Source organism: Ceratotherium simum, chromosome 8, assembly GCF_057802395.1.
Source record: "Ceratotherium simum simum isolate JZ-2026a chromosome 8, ASM5780239v1, whole genome shotgun sequence".
Taxonomy (NCBI): Eukaryota; Metazoa; Chordata; class Mammalia; order Perissodactyla; family Rhinocerotidae; genus Ceratotherium; species Ceratotherium simum.
Window position 1 is genome coordinate 7,232,878 of NC_141907.1, and position 27,581 is coordinate 7,260,458.

Here is a 27,581-nt window from a genome sequence, read left to right on the forward strand (position 1 = left end):
CGGCAGCCAGGATTCGGGCTCTGTTCTGACAGTTTCTGAAGCCCACTGTCCCAGGATGGGCAAACTAAAACCGGTCCTTATCCTTGCAGGGTGAGTCCTCAATGATATTTATTTTTATACCATTATGGTCTTTAGATTAATAACAATGTTGGAGAAAACATACAACATTATATAGAAAGACAAGTTTCATTTATTCAAATTAAATTATAGTATGTTTCATATACAAATAAAATCTTTGTGTAAATAAAAATACAAAATGCTACAAATTTCAATCACATAAAAATGCAAAAATAACATCTGTATTTTACAAATACATATATTTTTTTCCCTTTAACATGACCAAAATGTACAGCAGCTGACCCAAAGTCTGTACTCTTTCATGCTGAAGTCAGCGAAATGGTCTCTCAAGCCTTTGGCCTCTGTGACGCAAGCCTTCCACCCCTGCGTCTGCTTCCACGGGGAACCAGTAGGCCGTTCTTCCCAAACCCTGAGCTCAACATGCTTCCAATTATCAGCCACAGTCAGGAGGGAAATGGTCCAACCATGCTTGGGCTGCCTAGAAAGGGCTGTCAGGGAGAAATGGCTCTCTCCTGAAGCATTGAGACCAGTCTGCTGAACTCAGAAAATGCCTCTCAAGTTGAGAACTGCGGATGGAGGGCATTACTGCTCCAGCTCATTTTCATTCTGCAACGTCTTCATCGCCAGCCCCCACAGAGTCATGCTGGAGAAAAACTGTCCTTCGGAGTTCCTGTAAGCCGTGGCAGACGCTCGGCTGCCCAGGGGGTCGCTGCAGTGATTGTCCAAAGCGGCCAGAGACGAGCGGATCATGGACATGCTGTCGGCCTGCAGTGGCTCATCGCTGGCTGAGGCGTCCACGTCCGAGTAAGCATATGCCTGATGCTGCGCTTGCTGCACCTGCGGCTTCCCAAGTTTAACAGGCTCCAAACCGAGCTTCTCCTGGTCACTGAGTCCATGAGGCTGGATCATGGACCGGAACTTACAGTAGGAGCTGGCAGAGTGGCTGTCAAATTCTGTCACTGCATCTTCCACTGGGTGGACGGGGAGCTTGACAGACACGGGCATCAACGTCACGGACACGTCTTGGGAAAAAGAATCTGAGCTCTGAGATTTCTCAAGATCAGAGGTCTCGATGGCCTGAGTGAACTCTTCCAGAGCGTCCTGCCCGTCGTCGTCGGCTCTGCAGTGCATCTTCTTGTGCCGCCGCAGCACAGCAGAGCGCGTGAAGCACTTGTTACAGATCTCACACGTGTATGGCTTCTCCCCAGTGTGAGTGCGGACATGCCTGCGGAGGTCCCCGGACCCCCCAAAACATTTGCCTGGAAAAAGAAAAAGGGATCCTTTTAGAAGAGGACATTCTGGAAGGATCCCCTCCTAAAACACTGGATGACTGTGCTTTGACACGAGCTGAGTCGAGCTCTGCCGTCATCTGCTCACTCTGGAGGACTCCTCCATTCTTCTCCAACTGCAGCCCCCTCCAACCTGCAGCCTTTTGGTTTTGGGTGTCTCAGTGCGAGCCTTCTAGAGACTGTCTGCCTGCACAGGAGTGCCTTGCTGGGTAAGCCAGGGTGCCCCTGCCGGCCCGGCCCATGCTGGGAAACCTTGTCAGTTTTGTTTAAATTTTCATTAATCTAACATAGCCAATCTATAATTTAGAAACAGCTTCTCTAAATGTACTTGCGTATTTATCTTTTAACATAATTTTATGCATACTTCTCCTAGTTCTATTTCCTTTCTCTGTGTATATGATCAAGATAGGGGATCTATTTCCATGATTAGAGTAGGTAAGATGATCAGAAGAGAAAAATCAATAAATAACCTTATGGAAGTCATAATATATTACAAAGGACTGCAAACAAACCTCACAATCTATATGGACATATATTTAGAACTTCTCACTTATCCATATGTCACCTTATTTGAATTCTCAGCTATCCAGCCCTAGTCAAGCAATGGTGGGCTATTTTTAAAAAAAAAACCTTTTTTTGAACAATCAAACTAGATGTCAACACCCATGGACTAAATTTTGGGCACTTTTTTCCCCACATAAAAATACTGAAAGCTACTGTACTAACTCTTTCTCTGTGTTTTTACTTCTAGAATTTACACACAACGTCAGGCTCAGTCTCCTTCACTGTCTTTATAACCTATATATAATATATACTTATTCAGACAAGTGACATTCTGTGGATTAAAAGCTGCACTTTTGGGCTGTTTCCACCTGTTTGCTACTATACTTGATGTTCAATTAGCATCGTTCTTTTTATTGTTTCCTTAAGATAAATTCTCAATAGCAGAAGTACTGGGGAAAGAAGATAACCATTTTTAGGGTCCTTATCACATGTAAAGTTTAGCCATAGCAGAGTTCCCACCAAGGAAGAGGAGTGTGGGGGGTGTTTCTCCTTTATCCCTCAAGTCTAGACAGGCCACAGGCTTGACACATGTCCCCGCCATGAGGACACAGTGGAGCGGCTGCTGCCTCCTGTGTGGAAAATTGAGGGGGAGACAGCTGGCAAGCTGCATGAGCAGCAGAGAGAGGAGGGTCACCTCTGCAGTGGTGATCCTCTGTGCTCTGCCCTGCAGCACAGAACATGAGTGGTTCCACACATTGGATGAGGGTCATGCCTGCAAGTGAGCCGGCCTGGTGCCGTTATAAATCCAGCCTAAGAAGACTGCCCAGAGGCAATGAGACCCCCAATAGAGAAAATTTCCTCAGAGTGAACTGCTACAAAACCGAGGGCTAGAGGAAGTCCAGCTGGAGGAAAATGCGTGTCTGCATCTTGGAAAGGGCAGTAAAATGCTGGGGGAAGGAAAAGAGAAGGGAAGGGAAGGGAAGGCTGTCTCTAGAAGCAACATGAAAAGAGAAGGAGAGAGAGCAAGAAAGAAGGAGCTAGGGGAGGGAGGGGAGAAGGGAGAGGGGAAGAAGGGGAGGGAGAAGCATTAAACATCACAAAGCCTAGAATGTGAAGCCATCTTAAAAGTGACCCTGTCTTTTGAATCCAAGAAAATGAAAACATACACCCAAACATGAACTTCTACATGAATGTTCATAGCAGATTTGCTAAGTGAAACAAGTCAGTAACAAAGGCCCACATACTGCATGATTCCATTTATATGAAACATCCAGAATAGGCCAATCTATAGGGATAGAAAGTAGACTAACGGTTGCCTAGGGCTGGGGGTGGGAATGGGGAGTGGTTGCTAATGGGTATGGAGTTTCTTTTTGGGGGTGATGAAAATGTTCTAAAATTAGACTATGGTGAGGTCTGCACAACTCTGTAAATATACCAAAAAACACTGAGTTGTTCACTTTAAATGGGTAGATTTTATGATATGCAAATTTTATCTCAATAACACTATTATGTAAGAATATTCTTGCTCCCTTTCCCACCGCCCCCAAGCTGGCCTTATCAGGTTGAGAAACCACGGTTAGGAAGGTGGGGAAGGGGTGGAAGCATAAGACGGGAAGAGAGGGTCCTGCTTGGCTTCCTCCTCTACAGGGGTCTTAGTCAATAGCAGGTCTGAGGTGGGGAGGGAAGAGAAAATTTAACCTTAAATCAAGTTGACATTCTAATAATAATTTGGAACTGACATTTTAAATTAGTGATTTGAGACTGCATTCATGATTTAAAGTGATGCAATTTCATTTTTTAAAAGTGATCAGAATAGTCATGGAGTTGCCTAAATCTGTATACACTTAAGTGGGAGATAAAAACAAAGTTGCCTTCTGGTTACATCCCAGACGTCCTGCCCTATTTTAGATACCAATTACAATCAGAAGGAGCCACTGTGAACAGTGCCCCAATTCCAGGCTTCCCACAGCCATACTGAGCATTTTCCCCATTTGTTCTAAACAGGAAATCATAAAAATCATTACTCACTTATTCACCCATGCTTCAATTCGCACTGTCAAGTACTTGTCATGGGCACACATGTGCGCGCGCACACACACACACACCCACCACACACACGCCTGCCCCTAGTTCTTCAGAGGCTCACACACTCTGTGATCTCAGGTAACGGGTGACTTAACCCGGAGTCCCTGTTTCCTCGTCTGTGCAGTAATGTGCATTGAAACCAAGGGCTGCCACCTTTCCCTCTCCTTCCTTGCTGACTTCACTGATGCATCAATTGCCCGCAGAAATGACCTTTGCTTCATAATACAGTCATGCACTGCATCATGATGTTTCGGTCCAGGACGGACCACATAAACAACGGGGGTCCTGTAAGATTAGTACCATAGAGCCTAGGTGTGTAGTAGGCTATACCATCTAGGTTTGTGTAAGTACACTCTGTGATGTTTGCACAATGATGAAATCGCCTGACACATTTCTCAGAACGTATCCCTGTCGTTAAGCGATGCCTGACTGTACAGGAGCTCACAGAACCCTCCCTCTTGACCCCACCATGTGCTCCCGATGCTCCAGCAGCACAGACAAACCTGCAGCTCCCACATCCTGCTCTTCAGGCCACTGTGCTCCAGCACCTGCTGCTGCACACCATGCTCTCCTACACTTTTCCAACTGCCTACACCCCACAGACGTGGACCAGGAGCACGCAGCACCTGGGACTCCTTATCAGTCACCTTTGTATCTGGAGCATCGAAGACAGTTCCTGTTACCTCAAAGACACTGAGTAAATGTCTGATACATGAACACAGGAATGAAGGAGAGAAGACCAAGTGAGGTGGTAAAGAAATGACAGTACTCCCATTTTACCTATGAGAAGAGGGATGACTTATGTGAGACTCCAAAATAGCCAGTGACAGAGGGGGCATGAAGACCAGTGCCCTTGGGATGACCAGGTGACAACCTCGTCTGTAATGGTTAGAAACTTACCACAGGCAGAACAACTGTAAGGCCGCTCACCCGTGTGCCGAATTCTGTGCTTTACCAACTTCCTTTGCATATTAAAAGACTTTCCGCATTCATCACAGGTGAAGACTTTATCCGCCGTGTGTGTCTTTTTGTGCTCTTTCAAGTTACTGAAGTTACTAAACCCTAGAGAGACCATAACAGGTGTTCAGCTGAAGGACTGAGAACATTTTAATCAGTAATCTTCAAGAAAGAGAGAACACTCAGCTATACCTCGACCACAGATGTCACACAAGTGTGGCTTCTCTCCCGAGTGAATGATGATGTGACGCTGGACATCACCAGAGGCTGCAAACCTGCAATGCAATTTGGAAATTCCATTAACATTACTGCAGATCTTTAAAACTGCAAGTCACTGAGGGCAGAGATGAACTGCTTCCTACACTCCTTCAGCATGTAATCAGAAGCGGCTTGATGTCACCTGAAATAGGCATTTTTAAAAATCTTTACTTTTTTTCTCTTTTTTAAAGGAAAGCAGAAAATGATGCAAGTGTTTTGTGTTTAAAACATTTTTTTCTACCTAGTTTCATTAATCTTTCTTCTTCAGACATGGTCACTAACTTGACTCAGGGAGTAATTCCAATCCAGACCTATGCTCTTTCCTTTCTACTACACTCGATAATAGATTTATACATTATATTTTGGGGGGAAACGTTGCATACAGACGTGATTTTAAATGCATGCCTTACTTTTAAATGGAGTTCAGAAGGCTCACATTTAAAACATTATGCAAAACAAGACGTTCAGTGACCAAGAGTGAAGTGACACCATCTGGAGCAGTAGGGGATTTATGCCACGAGGCCCCCGAAGTGCGCAGTACACGTTCCCTGGGCACTGAACTTGGCCTTCAGTGTTCAGCCAGCTATGGCAGAAAGGGAGACATGTTAGGCTAGGGAGCTTTTATTTGTTTTCTACCACCTGCAGAGACAAGTGTTTTCCCAGAACTGAATCAAGAGTTGCTTCTTCCCTGGTGTCCCACGGCACGTCCATCAGAGGACTTGACCTTTAACTGTTCCATGTCCATCTCTTCCCCCCAGACTCTTGAGTACGAAGTTATCAAAGGCAGAGAATCTGTACTGTTTATTTTTATGTTTTCCTCACAGCACTCAGCATACAGTAGGTGCCTAATAAATGTTGAATGAATGACTGGTTAAATAGATGAATCAATAAAACGCTCTGTGACTGGTACAGTCCTGGTTGATGCCTGTGGTCCTAGCATGACCATTAGATGAGAGTATGTGGAACTTGCGATAAATGACCCCAGCAAGGGGAGGAAGGGTCCACAGTGCAGGCCTGTGTGCACACAGGAGGGACCATCTCCTCATACTGCATCCACCTCCAGAATGAGACTCTCGGTTGCCAAGTCAATTCTTACTTTCCAAGTCGAAATCTTACCCAGCCCTCACGCTGAGCTCCCTCCTTCCTGCTGCTGAGCTCACAGTCCTACGGGTCTTGGCTGGGGCACTGCCTACCGCCCTCTCTGCTGAAGTCTAGCATTCAGGCTGCAAGTCTCATTTCCCTTACTGGCCAGTCACCTCTGTGGGAGCTTTCATCCATTTTAATACACATTTTTGGAGTGAATGGAAATTTTAGTATAAAATAATTTTGTTTCATGTAAAATCCCATTTCCTGAGACTTGTGTCCTAGATTTTCTTTCTTTCAATTAACATTTCTTTTTGTCATTCTCATATGTGTCACATGAAAAGCCAGAGTGTTTGACTTTAGCTGTGTCCCTTAGTGAGAGTGAGGCCACTGACTTTCAAAGATACCCAGACTAGAGCTGCTCCTTACACACGGGAGAACAAGCCCAGCACTGACCTCTTTCCACAGATTTCGCAGATGTATGGTTTTTCACCAGAATGCCGACGTAAGTGAGTCTGCAAGTTACCTGCCTGCAAAAAAGGAAAAGAAAAAGCATACCAATAATGAAAAGTCTTTTTTAAAAGGCTATAAAAATTCAAAAGGAAAACTGACAGACTTAGCCAGGCTCCAGTCCAACTTCCAAATGAAGACTACATACGCACAACTCAGAAGAAGCCATGCACAAGGCGATCAAGAACCAGCCCCATTCTAACTCTGGGGAGGGCCCCTGCCCAGTAATCTGCTGAACACCGATGTGTTTCCATTCTGTGCTCCTGAGCAAATGCGCTCCGTGTGAGCCCTGGGCTTGTCCCAGCTCAGGCAGCCCTGTGCTGCTTCCCTTTTAAATGGGCCCGGCACACTGTGGAGGCTGTGTTGGTGGCCACTAAGCTTGTATTTTAAACAGACCTTGATGTATTTTATTTTGTGTATTTTTTAACTTGAGCCATCTATATGCAAACATCATTTGAAAAAAAAGTAGCACTTGTTCTTGGTTATTTCAGTATTCATTGTTCCTTCCTAAAAGCATGCTTTCGTTCAAAAAGAAGGTGAGACATTTCCAACAAGTACTTCCTCTGGTGGTACAGCTGTTCTGCCTGACAGGTCTGTCATGTTAACTTCTCTGCAAAAACGTAAACCAGGAGATTCACAGTAGTCATCCAGTTGCAGGCCTTTTTTAAAAATTTTTTTCTTTTGTGAGGAAGATCAGCCCTGAGCTAACATGTGTTGCCAATCCTCCTCTTTTTGCTGAGGAAGATTGGCCCTGGGCTAACATCAGTGCCCCTCTCCTCTACTTTACATGTGGGATGCCGCCACAGCATGGCTTGATAATTGGTGCGTAGGTCTGCGCCCGGGATCCGGACTTGCTAGCCCTGGGCCCCCAAAGCGGAGCATGCAAACTTAACCACTATGCCACTGGGCTGGCCCCCAGGTGCAGGCCTTTTATGTTCCTCATTTCTGAAACTAGCAGGGCTTTACAAAGAATAACTTATTTAAATGGAGATCATAAAATAGATTTCCATGTACTACTCAATAGGAAATCAATACTAAATTGCCTAAAGCACAGTGAAATTAAAACTGCAAATGCCTCAGATATTAAAAAAGCTACTGGCTAATGTTTCAAATTAGGATTTGGAAACAAAATCTTCCATTGGTATAATTTAAGTTAATAGTCTCAATCTTTTGTTTCCCTACTTAATTTTTTACAGTGTTCTGTTCCAAAAAAACCACTGAAAGGAATGAATACACCCAATGGTAATAATGTGCAGGCAAGATGCACAAAATAAGCTAAAAAGGTAGAAATAACAGTAGTACCCAACTAACAATCTTGGCTTTGTAAATTTGCAAACTATATTTTAAATAAAATGCAAAGACAGTTTATGGTTATAGGCTTCAAGTTGGGTCTGAAGTCCACCTGTGAGTGGAAACTTACAGGTATATGGAAAGTTATCTGGGTTTTATGATCTATAACATGGAAGATTCTTTATGTCTATGAGACTCTGGGAAACACTGACTTAGATACTACATTTCAGAATATGATAAATATGGCTTAGAAAAAACTCTGGTTTATTTCAGATAACCAAAGAGCAAGAATTTGGCCAAACATTGGGAAATACCCACCTTTCAATAGAATGACTATTAATAATGATAATAAAGCAGCAAATGTCAACAGCAATATACTTTTGGTCTATTGAGACCTTTACATGCATTACCAATCCCCCTTAGTAATTACTCTATTTTCTAGATGAAACACTGACATTGAGATAAGTAAATTAGTTGCTCCAGTTACATGGTTGGGTCAGAAATTAATATTGGCTTGTGTGAGTCTAAACTCTCATCTTACATGAGGGGAAAACCTGAGGATGTGCAAGTTTCTGTGAATAACCTAGCCTTTGTTGAATACTCAGTAAGACAGAGTCACTCTGCCCCTCAGGAAACAGCTCACTGGAGTTAAGATAATGCACCACTGACTGTTTTAAATCAGTCACTTCCAAATTTCAGAAAAGCTCATCATTTATGTAACAATTTGAATAGCACCATCTGCTCAACTGTTAAATTAAATCCTCCTTGTTCCAAGTTATTTTGTAAACTACGTATTATGATTGAAATGCATTCTGAGTCAATTCTTAGCAACAGTGAATTTTTCCCTTTTTAAATAAAGCATAACAATTGCTTGTTTTCAAAGCAAATATAATTGAATGGTCTTCCACTTAATATTATAATAAGCAATAGTAAAACATGTCATAATGTTTCTTTAGCTATTTAATACTGGAAATGTATAATGAAAATAATTATCTTTCCCCTAGATAAAGGAGCACATATTAGTCTAATAAATGGCATAAAAGTAGATTAAATAATGGAAAGCTTCGGGTAAAAAAGTCCAATAATGCATTCAGATAATTTATACCAAATTACATAGCAAACTGAGGCCCAGATTATTTGACCTTTAGTCAGGTTTCTTTATTTTTGGTAGACTTTGATATATTTTAGTACTAATTATATCCTAACTACACAGACCATGTCTTAGAAATTATCTGTAGTTTGATCCATGAAAACTCCAGCAAGTGGTAATAATAATAGCTATCATTTGTTAGGAGCTTACTTATGAATGAAGCACTTTGCTAAGAAGTTGCCAACAGTATTTCACTTAATCATCACAATGTCCTTATAAAGTATCATTCACGTTTTACAGAGAAGTAAACAGAGGCTCTGGGAGGGAAATAACCAGCCTCAGCCCTTAGTTAGAGGGTCGAATACTCTAACTCAGGTTTGTCTGTGGACTTGAAAGCTGGTCCTGCTGTAGTGCTAAAGGAGGTTTGTAGTAAAGGAAGTTCTATTCTTTCTAAGCAAACACCATTTTAAACTAGGATGGAGTTATCAGAATTTTGAACTGAAAACTCTGTTGTAGAGAAGAACTAACATTTGATTTGCTGCGTAATTTTAAAAATAAACTCCTTCTGATATGTACTTGAACATCAGTATTTAAACATGATCACACCAACCATATATTCTCTACCAGAACTCTTCTAATAGCAGATGGTTGTTTATATAAAAAGTAGTCAGGGAATCATAAAACTTTGGAGATAAAAGGGAACTCATATCTTAAAAGTCATCTAGTTCAGGAGTTTTAAGACTTTAAAAGGGAAAAAAATCTGGAGATTAACATAGAGATGTCACCTAAAAAACAATGACCGTTATATTAATAAAATGACATTTAACACTGAAAGTGTGGGAAGTATCACCTAATAGTTGAAAATTTAATAACTTAGGACAAGCTCATTACAATATTCTTATTTTCATCCCATGAATGGGATGAAACTTTGTCACCTCTGGCCTCAGAGCCCTGGGAGCCACATTTCTAAGCAGCCTCCTACAGAATGCAGTACCCTTCACTTACGCCCAGACCCAGGATACCCCACTCCAGACAGTGCTGCTGGCAGGACACCGAGCCTCTCAAATGCATCTTTCTGCACCAGCTGCTCAGTGTTTCTATTTCTGCCTCCTTGGAAAGACAAAACAACCCTGCTCCTCTCCCAAAAGACAGCTAAAAGCTTCAAGGTTTTCTTCTCTTGTTTCTCATGGGACAGGCATTCTAGACAGTGTCACTACCTTGGTGTTCTCCTCTGGATCCACCAAATGGTCCAGGTTCTACTCTGCACAGGAGACATCACTCCAAACAGAGCCTCACTCAAGTATGGCATGACTCTTGCTTCCTGAGATCTGGGCATATACAGTGTCCAGAATTATAGTAACACATGTATATTCTGCTGTCACAATCTAGGCTTATTCTGCTTGCTGACTCATTATTAAGGCAGTGGTTAACATTTTTAAAAGACTAACCCTACTAAATACTAAATTGAGTAAACAGCATAAAAGATTAATTCTTACTGTTAAATCTGTTTTCTAAATTTTGAATCTTCCAGAAGGGAAAATACTTACAAACTCTCTTCTATGACAGCAAACACTCTGGCAACTACATGGGAGCATTCCAATGCACTGTAACCACAAACCTTTATTCTAGTTCATATGAGAAATGAACATTAGCTCAAGGCGAAGGACAGGTTAGTGGGCATTATTTACCAAGTACTCCTATGTAAACAACACGGCTGCTCTCTTGACCTCGGATGCCAGAGACTTCCAGGCTACCAAATGCCTCCTTGTCGTCACAGCTCCCCTAAGCAACCTCTTAATACATTTCACATCCTCATCCCACCCCTAACACCACTCCTTCCAGGTGGAAATGACTACTTTCTTTCCCATGTTGTTCCCTGTACGTATTTCTGTCCCAGCACTTGCAACATTTCACTGCACTTTATTGGTTATACATCTGTTTCTTCCTATACACAATAAACTCCTCGAAGCCTTATTCATCTTTGTGCCCCAGCACATGGCAGAACTTCTTGGACACTGTAGGCTTGCAACAGACACTTGTTGAATGAAGTTTTTTTAAGAGTCCTTGTTCACAAAAATTTCATCATTTCACTATGAAATAAAACAGCAATATACATCTGAAAACTGTAACTATATATAACTCTACATTCATAAAAACCTGACAAAAATACACACACCAACAGAGAAAAGAGGAGGATTTTTGCAGTGTCTATCAGAGAGGGCTGCCCTTGGTGGGACTCAAGAGGGAAAGCATAGGGGCCGGCCCCATGGCTTAGCGGTTAAGTGTGCACGCTCTGCTACTGGTGGCCCGGGTTCGGATCCCGGGTGCCTGCTGACAAACTGCTTCTCCGGCCATGCTGAGGTGGCGTCCCACATACAGCAACTAGAAGGATGTGCAACTACGACATACAACTATCTGCTGGGGCTTTGGGGAAAAAAAGGAGGAGGACTGGCAACAGATGTTAGCTCAGAGCTGGTCTTCCTCAACAAAAAGAGGAGGGTTGGCATGAATGTTAGCTCAGGGCTGATCTTCCTCAGGAGAAAAAAAAACAGGGAAAGCACAGGACAACGTCTGAAGCAGTGGATAGGGCTGCACATCAAAACTGTTGTATTAAAAAAATACCACCACTTGAGCCCCATCCCAAACCAATGGAGTCAATCTCTGAGGGTGGGCCCTGGCATCAAGGCCAGGGGAAAAGGCTGAGGGCAGACTCAAGATACTTGAAAGTCTGGTTTTACTTTATTTGGTTAGTAATGAAGAGTCATGGAAGGGTTCCAAGCAAGAAAAGGACAGAAATTTTTATTATCACAGTTTAAATGTATAAAGGGCTTTCAAAGGTCTATTTTTTCATTTAATCCTCCTAATATCCCCATGAAGTAGTAGTATCCATATTCTAAGAATTATAAAAATGAGGCCCAGAGAAGTCGTAATTGCTAATTATTAATGGTCATTAATCCAGGCCTTATGCTTTCCCACTACACCAAAGCTGGTGAGATTAAAATGGTGGTGGTGGGGGTGGGGGTGCCTTAGGGAGACAGATCCGCAAGAGCAGAGAGGAGTGAAGAGATGAGAAAGGAGGTGATGGCAACAGGACGGGGAATAACTATGTTTCCTGAGTTCACACCAACTATGTGCCAGGCAGAATTCTAAGCACTTAATCTTATTAACTCATTTACTCTACACACTCTATTGGGGTCAGTAATCTTATTACCCTTGTTTTACAGATAAGGAAACTGAAGCGCCAAAAGGTTAGGTAGCTTGCCCAAGGTCAGAGTAGTAAGCCAGAGGCAGGATTCAGATTCAGACTGTCTGGCTCTAGAACCGAGCTCTGAACCCCCAGGCTAGGCTCATATGAAGAAGCACGGGCCTCAACCAGAATGGCAGCTGGAGGACTGATTGCTTGTTCAGTTATGAGAAACTTACTGTACATTTAGCGGGTGCTAGGCATTCTCCTGGATGATAAATGAAACACAGCCCTGGCCAGGAGTAATGACGCAAAGCAAGATGTCAGGACGTGGGGAAACGAGGGAGGGGAAACTGGAAGAGCTGGCTCTGCGGGGAACGTGTCAAAAGAGGGCGCTATTCTTGCTGTTTCTGTGCTCCATAGGGCCTGCCTGCACAACTCTCACCAGAGGTCTCCATTCCTCCATCAAGGCCCAGCCCCAAGGTCCCTGCCCCACTGAAACGGCACTTGCACATGCTGCTACTACAGGATTTATCACGCCGCGTGTAGAAACAGCCGTGCGCTGACTGTTTCCTCTGCAGGACTGCGCATTTGCTCAAGAGCAGCTTCTGTCTTATTTACCTCTGGAACACCAGTGCCTGGCACGTGGCAGATGGATAGTTACCCTTCAATTTCAGAAGGAAAAGAAGGTTCCCATAAGCCATTCTATTACATTCAAAATTTTCTGTAAAACATTAAATCTCTAGGTTTCTTTATGTTTAGTGCCCAGATAAAGTACGCAGCCCATAGGAGGGCCCAACAAATGTTGGCTGAATGAGGGAATGAATACGTGTCCAAATGATCTTAATAGTGGTCAGCTCAAAGGTAGTAAGAGCAGGGAATGAAAACTGTTTGGTCTTTTCCCAACATCCTCACATCCACAGTCCCACTAAGAACAAGACGACATTTATCTTGGATCTAGCCCAGCATAATTTGCAGCCTCCAGGTGGATGCTCAATATGGTTTACTGGGAAAAAGAAGAAATATACTAGGATTGGATCCATTCCTTATGGGGGGATAAAAGGTATTGTGAGAGTTCACATGCTTATAAAAAATAGTATTTTTTTCTCAATGAACTAGAAATTTGTTTTCTTGAAAATTATTTTCTCCTGAGTCTGAAGTCTGTTAAGTTATCATCAGAGGCTTCTCTCACAAGTCCAAAAGTATATCTTACTTATAATAAAAATAAACACTGGGTTTCAGGTTTCCAATTATTAACAGTAAATAAGAGTATTCCCACCTGAGAGAAATGTTTCCCACAAATGTTACATTCAAAAGGTTTCTCACCTAAAACAAAACAAAACAACAACTTGTAAAATCATTAGTAATACTGGCACAATAATTTCTGTTTAAAATGTTTAGATGATCTCCTGTGTCCTATCTTTCAAAACAGAGCATTAAGTTCTTTACCATAATAGTAGGAAAATGGGGAGTTCTCTACATCCTCATAATCACCTCTCTCATCCTTAGATGACAGGCAGAGATGATAAAAGTGAAATCCATGTTAACTTTTCTCTAAAAAATTAAATTGTTCTCCAAAGATAAATCTATGTTAAAATCGAACATTTATTTGCATTCAAACCATCCCTAGGTTTTGGACACAGTCTTTCCCTTCAGTTGACAATCAAATGTGAGTTTTCTTGCTGAACAGCACGAGCCTTGTTCACCTGTCCTTCAGCCTGACTCCTCCACTTCACCACTGATTTCTAACAAAACTAGGTTGATGCATTCACACCACCCAAGGCGTGAACACGGGAGAGCCCAAAACGGAGTGGGAACTCCTGAAAGTGGGGCAGGGAAAAAGCCCCTCTCCACTGCCTTTCAGCCTTGGTATGCAACATACTAACAGGGGAAAACAAGATTTCATTATGGGAGATGTGCTCCCCTGCTGACTTCTTCCTCACCTCTGATTTTAGTGACTCTGAATAACTATGTTTTGGCATAGAATAGATCGTAGTGAATGCAACTCTACTACAAAGAAACCACAGCAGTTCTGAATATAGTCTCTAGAAAAGGATCTGCTCAAAAGTATACTTCAAGGCACCACCTTTAATCTATATAACCCTAATGAACAGACTTTGAAGACCAAGAACTTTCCATTTTCCCCATTCCCCTCAAATCAAGTGGCTTCATTAAGAGTCTCTTTAAGAAATAACAACATTTCCCTTCTTACTGTATTGCTGGGATGTGCTAGCTTGCTAGCTTTCTCGGCTCCTGCCAGGATTTTTTTTGTGAGGAAGATTAGCCCTGAGCTAACATCCATTGCCAATCTTCCTCTTTTTACTGAGGAAGATTGGCCTTAGGCTAACATCCGTGCCCATCTTCCTCTACTTTATATGTGGGATGCCTGCCACAGCATGGCTTGATAAGCGGTGCATAGGTCTGCGCCTGGGATCTGAACTTGCAAACCCCCGGGCCGCCAAAGTGGAGCGTGTAAACTTAACCACTACACCACCAGGCCGGCCCCAGGATATTTTTATTTTGATGTTTTCCTGAAACTGTTTAATGGCTTCCTCAAGGATGAGGGGGGAGCTTCTGACCCTGAGTAATTATAATCATATTAATTCTGTATTCTGGGACTATATTTATGTCTGAAATTATGGGGATAATAATGTTAAGTTAAACCTCCATTATGAGACATGAGAGTTTGAAAAAAAAGTCACTGGTTACTAAGCCTTACAAATGACCAGGGTTAACAACCCTACTCCAGTGGTTCTCAAATATTTTGCTCTCAGGACCCCTTCACACTCTTAATAATGAAGGACCCTCAAGAGCTTTTGTTTGTGTGGGCTGTATCTGTTGGTATAATCCACGTTAGGAATGAAAATTGAGTGATTTTTAAAACACACAACCAGACATTTCACTGGCCACCAGAGTGTGGCCTCATCACACATCCTGCAGCCCTTAGCTGACTCCACTGCACACTTAGAGAAGGAGAATGAAAAGGCAACACCCTACACTATGATGGAAGTAGTTTCGGCCTCACTGACTCTCTGAAAGTGTTCCCCAGATCACACTTGGAGGACTGCTGCCCTTCTCAACTGAGTAACTATGTCCCAGGAAGCACCTTAGCCATATAACTGTATGACTACTGTCAATCAAAGATGTTCTCTCAGAATAAACAATTTAATTTTTGTTTCCTTTAAAGCTAAACAGTCAAGTTTCTCAATAAAAATTATAGTGATCATTAGGGTCTAGGAAATTTAAGCAAACAGAATGAGCTATGTTATGTTTTTTCAGGGCAAAACTGAGTCAACAATATTGCCTTCGTATGGAGTAATTTTGAACCACTAGTAATAATAATGATTTAAAATACATTAGGATTTATAAAGGGCTTTCACAAATATTAATTAAGTCTCCCAACAATATAATCAGGTACTAAACATCAAAGCAAACTTGTGAATGAATGTCTCATCAATAAATGCAATACATGAGCACCTTAAGAGCAGTGATTTTGGAAGCATCTTGTAGCATATTACTTCTCATGCCTATGAGGTAATTGTCATTAATTTATAATGTATATGAGAGTCATCATGTTTAATTACAGGAAGGAAAGTAATATATACGTATCGTATAACGTAATGTATACGTATAGTATAACACTTAAAAAAGCTTTTGGAAAAAGTAACCTTTTTGGAAAGAGGAGGAGGTATGAATTAACATAATAAAACTTTGAAATTCAATGTTCAAAATGGAATAATTTTCATTTGAAAATATCAAATGGTCAAAGCTGATCCTTATTAAAAAGTTTACCCCCTGCCTCCCAAATCACAATTTTTAAAATCAGATATTTAAATTACTTCCAACAGAACTTTTAGAATTACACAAACTAAATTATTTTAGTCTGAACTAACCTAAATTATGCTTTTAAAAAATAAACAATCTAATTCTAAAGAGACAACTAAGTATCACTTATCTGTTTTAGAATTAATTTGAAATTTTCATTGCATCAAAATAATTACTATACTTCTTTAGAGATGGAAAGTTTATCAGATAAAACTGTAATTAAAATAAAAAGTAAAACTGGCTCTATGAAAGCATTTACATAACTTCAAGATTATTCTTTAAAAGGCATCACCAAAAATATAAAATAAAAAGTAGCTAACGCTCCTTGATTTTTTTGGTTAAATATCAATGATGTCATCAAGCAATAGCAAAACTTCTTACAAAAACAGGAGCAGGCAGTGGTGTCTGATCATCTGCATTACTTCCTCTCCGTTTGCCTGCGGGTACTGAATCAGTGTACCTGTATGAGACCGTTTGTGAAGCTCCAAATTGCTTGGGTGTTTAAAAGGTTTTCCACACAATTCACACGCATACTGTCTCTGTGACTGAAGCGTCTGGGACTGGTCTTCCAGTGCCACAGGGTCTTCAGGCCTCTCCATTTCATTAATGCAATTAAAATTCTCAGAATTGACGTGTTCTTCACTTTCTTTTGCCTCAGGACTTTGGCCGCTAACTTTCTCTACAGTATTTTCACGTGCAGATTCAATCCTCTTTGTTAAACCATCATCTGACTTGGGGTCAGACATTTGCTCTGCAGATTTCTGTGACTTTAGGAAGTTTAGCTTCTTCAGGTGAATGGCCTTTTTGAGCCTCATCTGTTTGGTAGGTTGTTGGCATGCGTTGTCTGACTCAGGGTCCGGGGCAGATTCACTCAAAGCCTGGGCCAGGAAGTTGGAAGGCAAGTGCTCAGCAGACTCCAGGACACATTCAGAATGACTGACAGCACACGGCTCGTTTTCTACGGCACTGAGGTCTGTGGATGTGCTGAAAGTGAAAGGCTGCTCAATTATTCTCTCGTGATTGGGACAAGTAGCTTGTTTATAGTACTGCTTACTGTAAAAGTTTCTGAGTTTGTAGTAGTAATTTGGCTGTTTGAAAGGCAGTTCTGTGCAGCTGCCATCTAAAGTATCAGGGGCTTGTTTTGATGCTTCACCTGTAGAATGATGAAGATTAACTGACGGTGGAGCATGAGAATGTGAGTCATCCAAAACTTTACCATGCTGAACGTCTGCAGAACACTCCTGCAGCAAAGGAGGAGGGTAGTTTTCACTTATAACACAGTTATCGTCAGGAGTCAAAGTGCTCTGCAGGGAGAATGCACTGTTACAGGGCGTGCCAGATGGCTGGTCTACTGTGGTTGATTTTAAAAATGTGTGACACAGATTCAGAACGTTCTGAACTTGCAAACACTGTGCTATGTCCAGCATGACTTGTATATTGTCTTGGTTAAGATCTAGATGAGAAGTGTACATGAAGTCCAGGATCTGCCCAATGCCGCTTACATTTTTAATATCCAAGTGAAAAACATCATTCTTCTGGCCTGAAGAATTCTGAAAGAGGCTCCTGATAAAAGAAAAGATATCTGCTTACAGTGTTAACAATTCATACACTGATAACTTTTTCTTATAAATAATATTCATGTTAATATTCAAAATTACTATCCTTCTACAAATGCCAAGATTTTAAAATTATGTTTTCATCCTTTAAAAAACTGTGGCAAGCCATCCAGTAAAGCAGTTTGCATGAATTAAATTAGTGTGTTTAATATCCAACCTTTCAAATAGATCTCAAAGAAAAATTTTGAAATATACTTTGTTCTTTTTTTCAAAATGTAATTATCCATATATATTATTAATTGCATACAGATAGGATATGCAAACTAAAGGACACACATTTTTCAATATTTCATGTTTAGTCTGACAAATTATATATTTCAGGTCATAAAACACATACAAAAATATTTCCATATCTAGGTGCCTTAAATGCATTTAAAAATAAACATAGCTATAAAAAACCAATACACATACACACTCATTTTAAAAATGATACACTCATTTTAAAAATTTTAATATTTTAATTGTGGCAAAATATACATAACATTAAATTAAACACTTAAATATGGTTCAAATGGTAAATTCAGTGGCATTAAGTACATTCACATTGTTGTGCAACCATCACCACTATCCATTTCCAGAACCTTTTCATCATCCAACAGAAACTCTATACTCATTAAACAACAACTCCCCACTCCTCTCATCCCCCGGCAACTACCATGCTACTTTCTGTCTCTCTGAATTTGACTACTCTAGATACCTGACATACACTCATTTTGTAATCAGTAATTTAGTTGGCTGTCAGAGGTTTTTCAGCCACCCAGTGATCCCAAAACCAGGAGTGGGAAAAGCCCTATGAGTCAATGAGGAAAAAAGGACACCATAAAGCCCAGACACTTTATTCTGGGCACAAGTTCACAGGAGAACAAATTTGTACTGTGTATAAAATGCCAAGCTGAGTAAGGTAAATTGTCTTGCAAGTTTGTTGAAGACATTTTATCAAATGCAATAATCTGCTTCCCCCAAACAGCCTTCAGTTCTGTTCTTACCTAAGGAAAGGACAAATTAGAAGTGGGGTGGAGAAAACTCAAAACAGCCAATGTATCACAACATGTAAACCCAACTGTCTTGGAATACGGAAGAAACAGTAGCAAAGCCCGAGTCTGGGGCCATTTTGCACAGGGACAATAAGCACCGCCTACCTCAGTGAGTTGACCCATTACAATATGCACTTACAGCATCTACAATAGCTGAGGTTTAACCTGATGATTCAGGATTATAGAGGAAAGATTAAATCATGTTCCATGTATTGTTTACTAGAGCAGTAAAATGGCATACATTTTAGGGAAAAAAAGGTACTAAAAAAGAAGCTTTAGCACTTAAAGAGAGATAAATCTCAGTTAATCAGAAAATGTATGTAGAATACTTAACTCTAATAATGTTAAAATAAATGAAATACTACTGCTTGATATTATTTGTAAGTAAATCTTTCATATAAGCATTAATGACTACAGGAATAAGTAAATTCACTTCAAACCTGTTTTCACAGAATACTCAAATGAGAAACAAAAAGTTTTAATTTAAAAACAAAACAAAACAGTATGTAGGAAGTTTTCCCCTCTCCAATTTCTTATCACAGAAAAGTTCTTACCAGAAATTCTATTCCTCAATCTTTATTTATTTATTTATTTTTGGTGAGGAAGAGTGGCCCTGAGCTAACATCTGTTGCCAATCCTCCTCTTTTTTTTGCTTGAGGAAGACTGACCCTGAGCTAACATCTGTGCCAATCTTCCTCTATTTTGTATATGGGATGCTGCCACAGCATGGCCCAATGAGTGCTGCATAGGTCCGTGCCCAGGATCCGAACCAGCGAGCCCCGGGGCACCGAAGCAGAGCACATGAACTCAATGACTAGGCCACTGGGCCAGCTCCTATTCCTCAATCTTTTTATCCTAAAAGGATGAGAAATATATACATAAGACTGACATTAATTAGAATTATTAAAATCAAAGACAAAGTGCCAAAATACTTTCAATAACCCCAAATATATTTTAATTAAAAGGCTCTCTTCCTCTCAGGTTACTCTAAATACAAAAGCAAAACACGCACAATGTGCTACAAAAGAAGAATTGTGAAATTTCAGGAAAAAATAAAATGTAGTCAAAATATTTCCATGCTAGCTTTTTCTCCATACAATCTGAAGAACAAAGTCTAAAATACATACCTAAAATACTGACTGAAGGCTGCTAGAACATTCTTATGTGCTTTAAAGCAGACTCCTTTCACCACCAACATACAGTCACAAAGCAGGCCCTGAATACGCTGCTCGTGCAGTTGCTGGAGGAGATGGCAGCTGTGAGTAGCAACTGGGTCCATGCTCAACCATTCAGGAGACCTGCAACAGAGAAGGCAGATCAAATAGTGATTCTCGATGACATGACTGGAAACCAAATGGCACCAAAACCCACTGATTGATCTGTGGTTCACTGTCATGATTCCCTGTCACAGTTAAAACAAACAAACGTACAAACTTTGTCTCTCAAGCATCTAGACTAGTGCTGTTCAACAGAACTCTCTGTGATGATCAACTGTGGTTGTTCCATATCTGCACTGTTACAGTAGCCATCAGCCACATGTGGCCACTGATCACTTGAAATGTGGCTGGTAAGATCAAGGAACTGAACTTTTCATTTAATAATATGACCATGATAATACGATATGCATTTCTCTTATTTCTACTTAGGAATACTTCAATGAAAAAATATACATATATAAATACTTATAAGGTCAGAAAAAAGCCAACTGGATAAATTCAAATCAATATTTATTGAGCACCTGTATATGAGGCACTGAATTAGAAGTTGAAGAAATTAGGAGCCTATTTAGGGAGATAAGGTTCAAGTCAAAATAAATTAACACCACTAGACAATGATAAAAGAGGTATCTCAAAGCAGCATGTCCATTCATTCGTTCATGCCTCTCTCATAAGGCGCCACTTGAACAGAGACCTGAAGGGAGTAAGAGACTGAGCTTCGCAGGTACCCGGGGCAGAAATACTTGCAAGCATGAAGGGTCTGAGGCAGGTGCTTGATGAGCTCGCGAGTGTGGCCGAAGCCAAGAGAGTTGTAGGAGATGACGAGAGAGACAGACAGACAGACAGAGAGACCGAGAAGGGAAGGGGAAGGGGGGGGGAAAGGGGAGAAGAGGGTCAGACCACGTAGAGCCTTGCAGTCCCTTTTAAGAATGCTGACTTTGATTACAAATGAGATGAGAAGCCATTATGTGGATACAGTTTCATCACTCAACATCTATTTATTGACTGACCACTGTGTGCCAGGTTCTAGGGCTACAACAATGAATAAAACACACCAGGTCCCCAACCTCATGGAACTTAAATTCTAGGGAAGGAAACACACACACAAAAGTACACGATACAACTAAACAAAATAGTTCAAGCCAGACACTTGAATACACAGATGAGTAAGACACAGGTTCTGATGTCCAGGAGCTCAGGCCATTAGGAGATGATTTATGGAAGGGGAATAGTGGAGAGAAATGAAGTCAGCTTGGGACAAGACTGTGGTGGTTAAAATGGTAGTTTGGTACACTAAAAACCTAAAAAACCATTATCTGCTTTATTTGCTTTTAATCTCAGTGCATTATATAAGTAATATTCAGTAATTAGCATTACTGAAAAGTCACTAAACCACGAAGCTAAAATCTAAGCTTTTTAACATGGCTCCTACTTCGATTACTATTATTATTATTGCCTTATCTCCTATTACTCCCAGTATGTACCAGCCAAAATAAACTACCTGCAGCTCCACAAACAAGCTATGTTCTTGGTCAGTTTTGGAGCCCTAGCCCACTACCCATTAGCTATACGACCTTGGGCAAATGACTTCTCCATGTCCTACCTTCCTCATCCTATCTCACAGGTTATTGAAATAACTGTGAGAGAACGCCTGTGAACTTTTAAAATAGCACTTGGCATATATAAGTACTCAACAAATGTTATCTACAAGGAACACCTGGAGAGCCTGTTAAAAATGCAGATCGCTGGACACAGGCCCCCGAGTTTTGTTTGCTCTAGGTGGGGCTAGGTATCTGCACTGTAAGCATCTGGGTGATTCTGAAGTAGGCGGGTTGCAGACCTCTGCCTTGCTCTCTCAACCAAAAGCCTCTGGTTCTGATAGTTCCCGTCCTGGGAAGACTTTATTTACATCTCACTCTCCCACCTTCCATATAACACCCACTCCCCTATCAGGGCTCAGCTGAGCTGTCACCTACTCCTATAAGCCTTTCCTGATATTCTTAACATATTCCCTCTTCCCCACTGTTCCCTCCTCAAGTCTGTCTTTGGGGTCACTCTTCTGCCATCTTACCCCATAACATACTTCCATAAGATAACCCGTCATTATGTTCCATCATTTGTGTCTCCAACTCTGCTGAGCTCTGAGGGTACTACCTTATTCATCTTTGCCTGGCATGTAGCAGATATTCAACCACAAAAATTCATGCTAGCTAACCTCTGTTGCTAATTAATGGTGGTTAGTAATGTTTTCTATTTGTCTTTTTGACTCCCTCTACATTCCCCACAATGGCTCTTCTAAATCCTTTCCATTCTCTCCATTCCCACGTTTGTCTCCTTCATCCATAAAAATGACTGTGACCCTGACTTCACTAAGAAGGTTCAGCCCATGGATAACTTGACATAACCTGAATGCCTTTAATTTCTTTTCTCAATTCCAAATTTCCCACTCACCCCTCCCTCAATTCCTTCAGCTTCACAGGATGAAGTGTGCCTTCTCCTTTCCAAAGCAAACTTCCCTTCTCCCCTTGCCCTATTCCCACCTGCCTCCCCCAGGATTTGTTTCATAATCACCCCTTCTACTGCTTCACTCTGTCCTTCACTGGCTCATCAGTTCCTACAAACACACCAAGATCACCCCATGCTGAAAAAAAGGAAAACAAAACACGACAACAAAACCCTCCCTCTAGGTACATCTATTCATCATGGACCTCTCTTACACTTTTCAAAACAGCAATCTACACATCCCACTTTTCTTTCTTACTACTCCTGTTTCACCTTGCCACCTTGCTGCCATTCTCACTATGCTGAAACAGACTTGCCCACCATGGCCTGGACTCAGTCCCACCCTGCCAGCTTTCTGCAACATGTGGTACTGTAGTCTGCCCACCTCCAACTCAAAGTTCCTCCTTCCCTAGAATGCTTCTGGTTCTCTTACTGTATCCCTGATCTGTTCCATCTCTATGCTGTACTTCTTTCTCTGAAGCCCCCCAAATGTCAACGTCCCTTCAGATTCAGCACCTGCACCCTCTTTTCTTTCCCTTGACAATCACATCTATTCTTGGCCTTCATCTGTTCTAAGCAGACAGCTCCTCAATTTGAAACTTTAACTTTGACCACCAGTTCCAAATGTTCAACTTTCTGCTAAACATCTCCAACTGTAAGACCCCTCAACTTAGCATCTCCAACACTCCTCCCCCATCATCTCACTCCCAGCTGTATACTTATGGTTCCCCTATTTCTTTACGGAAAGCTTAGTTTTTGGTATGTTGAGTTTGGAGCATTGGCATGACCTCCTGCTTTGAAATCAGAGTGGTATTCAGAGAAAATGGAGACCAGAGATGATGTCATCTTTACAGAGCAACACTGAAACACTGGGAGTGGATAATATTAACCAACCCAAGAACACAGAAACGGAAGCATTATGTCAGGTGGTGGAGCACTCTCCCCAGTGTTGAGTCCTCAAAGGTACTGAACAACCAAACGATTGAGTAATCAGTTACCTACCCCTGCCCCATTGGTTGCCTGAAAAGAAAAGGATTCCTGGTTTATTATTATTAGCTATCATTTACTGACTGCTTACTACAGGCTGGGCACTGTGTTAAGCATATTATACCCATTAACTCAAATAATGCTACAAGAACCCTATTACGACCATTTTACAAGTGAGGAAATTAAGAAATGGGGATTTTAGGTAACTTGCCCAAGACTGTAAAACTGTTTTGTTCCAAAGCCAAGATTTAAATCCTGGTTCCTAAACCCTGGAGTCTATGCTATCTTCCATGAGAAAAGGACATTAAAAAACACAACACAGAACCTTCCTCCATAGACTTAAGTGTTAAAATGCAGCAAATATTCTGAATCTAGATTAGATATTTTCTAGCTATATACAAGTGATAAAGAGGAAAAATTCTTTGGAATGACTCTTAGAGTTATGATGATATGCAAAGTTATGAACCATTCCACAATTTACTTTGACCATAAAAATTTTAACTATTCTATATTATTTAATGTAATTCTCTAATTGCTTCATGACTTCAATCCTGTACTTCCTCAATAAGATTATAAAAAGCTCTAGAAAAAGAATCAGCATCTTATATTTCTTATGTGTCCTATGAATAACAACTATAAATAATAATGTATCCTGCACCTAATAACACATATTTATAAAATGTTTCCTATATGCTAGCCACTATTCTAAGTTCTTTATACATATTAACTCATTTAATTCTCAGGATAACTGTAAGATAGGTACTACTACTACTATCCTCATTTTATAGATGAGGACATGGAGGCACCTGGCAGATTAAAGATGAGAGCAACTTCTTTAACACTCCTCCTAAGGGCAGGATTTAGGTTTCTTCCCCTTGAACCTGAGCAGCTTCTGCCTTAATCAGTAGAACAGGCAAAAGTAAAGGTGTGAAGCTGTGCTCATCTCTGGGCCCAGGACCTAAGAGCTTACAGCTTCCACCTTCCACCTTTCAGGACACTGGCCCTGGAAGGCCTGAGTCAGCAGTCAGACTGTAAGATGCCCAAATGGAGAGCCACAGGGAGCAGGAGAAAGACTCAGCTGACCCCAGCCTTCCAGCCACCCCTTCCCAGGTACCAGATATAGGAGCAAAGCCCCAGTGAACTCTGCAGCCCAGCCCCCCTCAAGCTGAATACCACGTCCAGTCAACACCATGTGGAGCTGAAGAACTGCCCAGCAGAGCCCTGCCTGAATTCCTGACCCACAAAAATGTGAGATAAAATAAAATAGTTTTTAAGTCACTGTTTTGGGGTAGTTTGTTGCATAGCAATAGATAACCTGATCAGGTACAGAGAGGATGGTCACACAGCTAATAAGTAAAAGATAATCAATAAGGGGCAGAGTTTTTTTTTTTTTTTTTTGGTGAGGAAGATTGGCCCTGAGCTAAGATCTGTTGCCAACCTTCCTGTTTTTGCTTGAGGAATAATGGCCCTGAGCTAACATCTGTGCCAATCCCCCACTTCGCATGTGGGTTGCTGCCACAGCATGGCTTGATTAGTGGTATAGGTCTGCGCCCAGGATCCAAACCCTTGAACCTTGGCTGCTGAAGTGGAGCACACTGAACTTAACCAATACACCACCAGGCCAGCCCGAGTTGGGATTTAAACCCAGGAAATCTGACTCCAAAGCCCACAGCTTACCCACTACTTCAAGTTACATGTGACAGATCAAAGGCTTTCCTTGGATCAAATCAGTTGCTTCTTCAGTCTATTGCCTATGCCTGATTGTTCAGGTAACCCCACAGATAAGCACCTTACGGCACAGCACACTGAGGACTAATGCACGGCACACAGGTGGTCTGGTGTGATACAAGGAGCACAGGGCTCTCTTCCAACTTTGCAGCTAACTCACTTTGTGACAAGGAGCAAAAATCTTCGGTGGCAAGACATGTTCTACATCTGTGTTACTGACCAGCTTATCTCTGGTACCTAGAAGAGTGCCCTGCACACAGCAGGTCCTCAACAAACAGTTTTTGGATGGATGGAGACCCTGGGGCTCAGTTTTCTCATCTATAAAAATGGAAGCGTCCCCCACTGGGTTAGATACTCTTTAAGGTATCTTCCTGTTCTAAGTGCTACAAACCTATACCAGGAATGTGATGGTGGAAAGACAGACTAACTGGCATCAAAAAGAGTGGAAATATAGGAAAAGAGAACAAGAACAAGCTTAGACAGATGTGAATGACAGGTGCTTCTAAAGGGAACAAGAGTCAGAACGGAATTTTAACCTACAGAGAGGGCTCCTAGAGCAATGGCCCTTCTGTTCTGCAGGGCAATTCCTCAACCGGTCAAACACCACAGGACAGAATCTGGGGAAGTTTGTTCAGCAGGCCATCAACAGATTAGTTCTCCAAGGGTCTGCAGTTCACACCCCTCAGCACCAAGCCTGCCTGAGAGTGGTCCTCCCTTCCTCTTTGGCCACCATGTTTTTCAGATGGCTTATTTCCACCCCACCCCAACCCCAGTGACAAAAGCAGTGGCTTCCAGCAGACAAGCCTGGATCCTTGTCTTCCTCTATACTGATCTCCCACCCAGGCAGGCCAGTTCAGTTAAGCTGACACCGTGTCCTAATCTGCGGAGACATCCGGTGAGGACGGGATGCTGAAGAACTGAACCACACCCGTTCCCCGCCCTCCAGCGGCTGGTCTCGGTCTCCCCGTCACTCAGCGACTTCACAGAGCGCCCACTGTGTCATGTTCACCGAGGACGCGACGGTGAACGGCTCGATCCGGCCGTCCACGCCTTCACGGGGCGTCAGTGTCGCAGGGGGAGCAAGGACAGCCCCGGCCCAGGGAACGCTGAACGGGGAGCAGCAGCTCATCTGGGGAGGAGGGAGAGGGACAACTTCCCGGAGGAGGACACCTGCGCTGAGACCCGAACGTGAAGTCCGCCGAGGACGAGGACGACGACGAGGACGACGACGACGACGAGGACGGGAGCTCGCCGCGCGTCTGCAGGGGATCAAACGGCACCGACGCGGAAACGCCGGCAGGAACCGGGCGCGGCGCCCGGCCCACGAACCGCATCGCGAGCGCCCTGCGTTCCGACCCGGTGGCCGTGCTGTCCCCTCTCGGAAAACACGTCCCTCCCTGTCCACTGCGCTGACTTCTTCTGCCATGGGCTGGACTGTCCCCCAAATTCACACGCGAAGTGCTCAGGCCCAGCCCCCGGGCGTGCGGCTGCATCCGGAGAGGGGCCTCGGAAGAGGAGATGAGCTAGCAGGAGGTCGCTGGCCCCACCTGGCTGCGTCCTTGTGAGGGCAGGAGGGACACACAGGGACCCCAGCGGCGTCCCGCACAGGGGAAGCCGGCGGCGAGGACACGGCCGGCCCGGGGAGCCGCTCGGAGGCCCCCACGCGCGGGCGCCCCGAGCCCGGCCAGAGCGTGGGTGGGGATGGTGAGCGTCGTCAGCCCCGGCCTGCGGGACCCAGACACCCCGCCGCAGGCCCAACGCCGCCCGTGCCCGGGGACCGCTTCCCCGACCCCGGGCGCGCGCGTCACGTCCCCCGCTGCCCCCGCCTCAGGACGCGCGGGGGCCGGCGTGAGGGGACGGTGCCGGGGCGGCCGAGGCACCGGGGCGCGGCGCGGACGCGGCGGCGGCGGGGAACAGCGCCCGGGCGGTCGGGGCGCCGAGTAGCCGGCCAGCTGCGCCGGGGGGCGTCCAGGCCGCGGGAGCCGCTCGAGGGGCAGGCCCCGCGCCCGGACGGGGACCGGGACCGCACCCGGTGTCTGAGCCGCGCCCGGCGGCCTCGCCGGTCACCTCACGCCGACCCCACCGCTCCCCGCCGGCCCTCGGCGGCCCTGCCCTGCCGACCCCGGCGCTCGGCCGGGACTCCGGGCCGCTCCCACCGCGCCGCACCCGCCCGGCCTCGCGAGACCGGCCCCCCGGCCCGGCGGCCCCCTCACCCTCGGAGGCCGCTCCTCGCCCCGCAGCGCCCTCTTCACCTGCCGTCCACTCCCTCAGCGCCGCTCGCCGGCCTCCGCCGGCCGCGGAACCATCCCGGCAACGCCCCCACGGCCGGCCGGGCCCGCCCCCC

General features: G+C 43.3%; 1 protein-coding gene across 2 annotated transcripts; it reads right to left on the reverse strand.

The window, feature by feature from the left end:
* Positions 1–173: 173 nt before the first annotated feature.
* ZBTB49 (zinc finger and BTB domain containing 49) lies at positions 174–27,541 on the reverse strand. 2 transcript variants are annotated; one of them, XM_087434914.1, is made up of 8 exons: positions 27,490–27,541; positions 19,931–20,101; positions 16,614–17,716; positions 13,608–13,654; positions 6,711–6,784; positions 5,106–5,188; positions 4,857–5,018; positions 174–1,337 (listed from the first exon to the last, which is right to left on the reverse strand). In XM_087434914.1, exons 2-8 carry the CDS (start codon positions 20,080–20,082, stop codon positions 661–663), a joined length of 2,298 nt encoding a protein of 765 aa, XP_087291040.1. In that variant the 5' UTR covers positions 20,083–20,101; positions 27,490–27,541; the 3' UTR covers positions 174–660. The 2 variants fall into 2 exon arrangements, with proteins under 2 accessions (XP_087291040.1, XP_087291039.1); XM_087434913.1 differs by having other exon boundaries at positions 27,451–27,540.
* Positions 27,542–27,581: the final 40 nt, after the last annotated feature.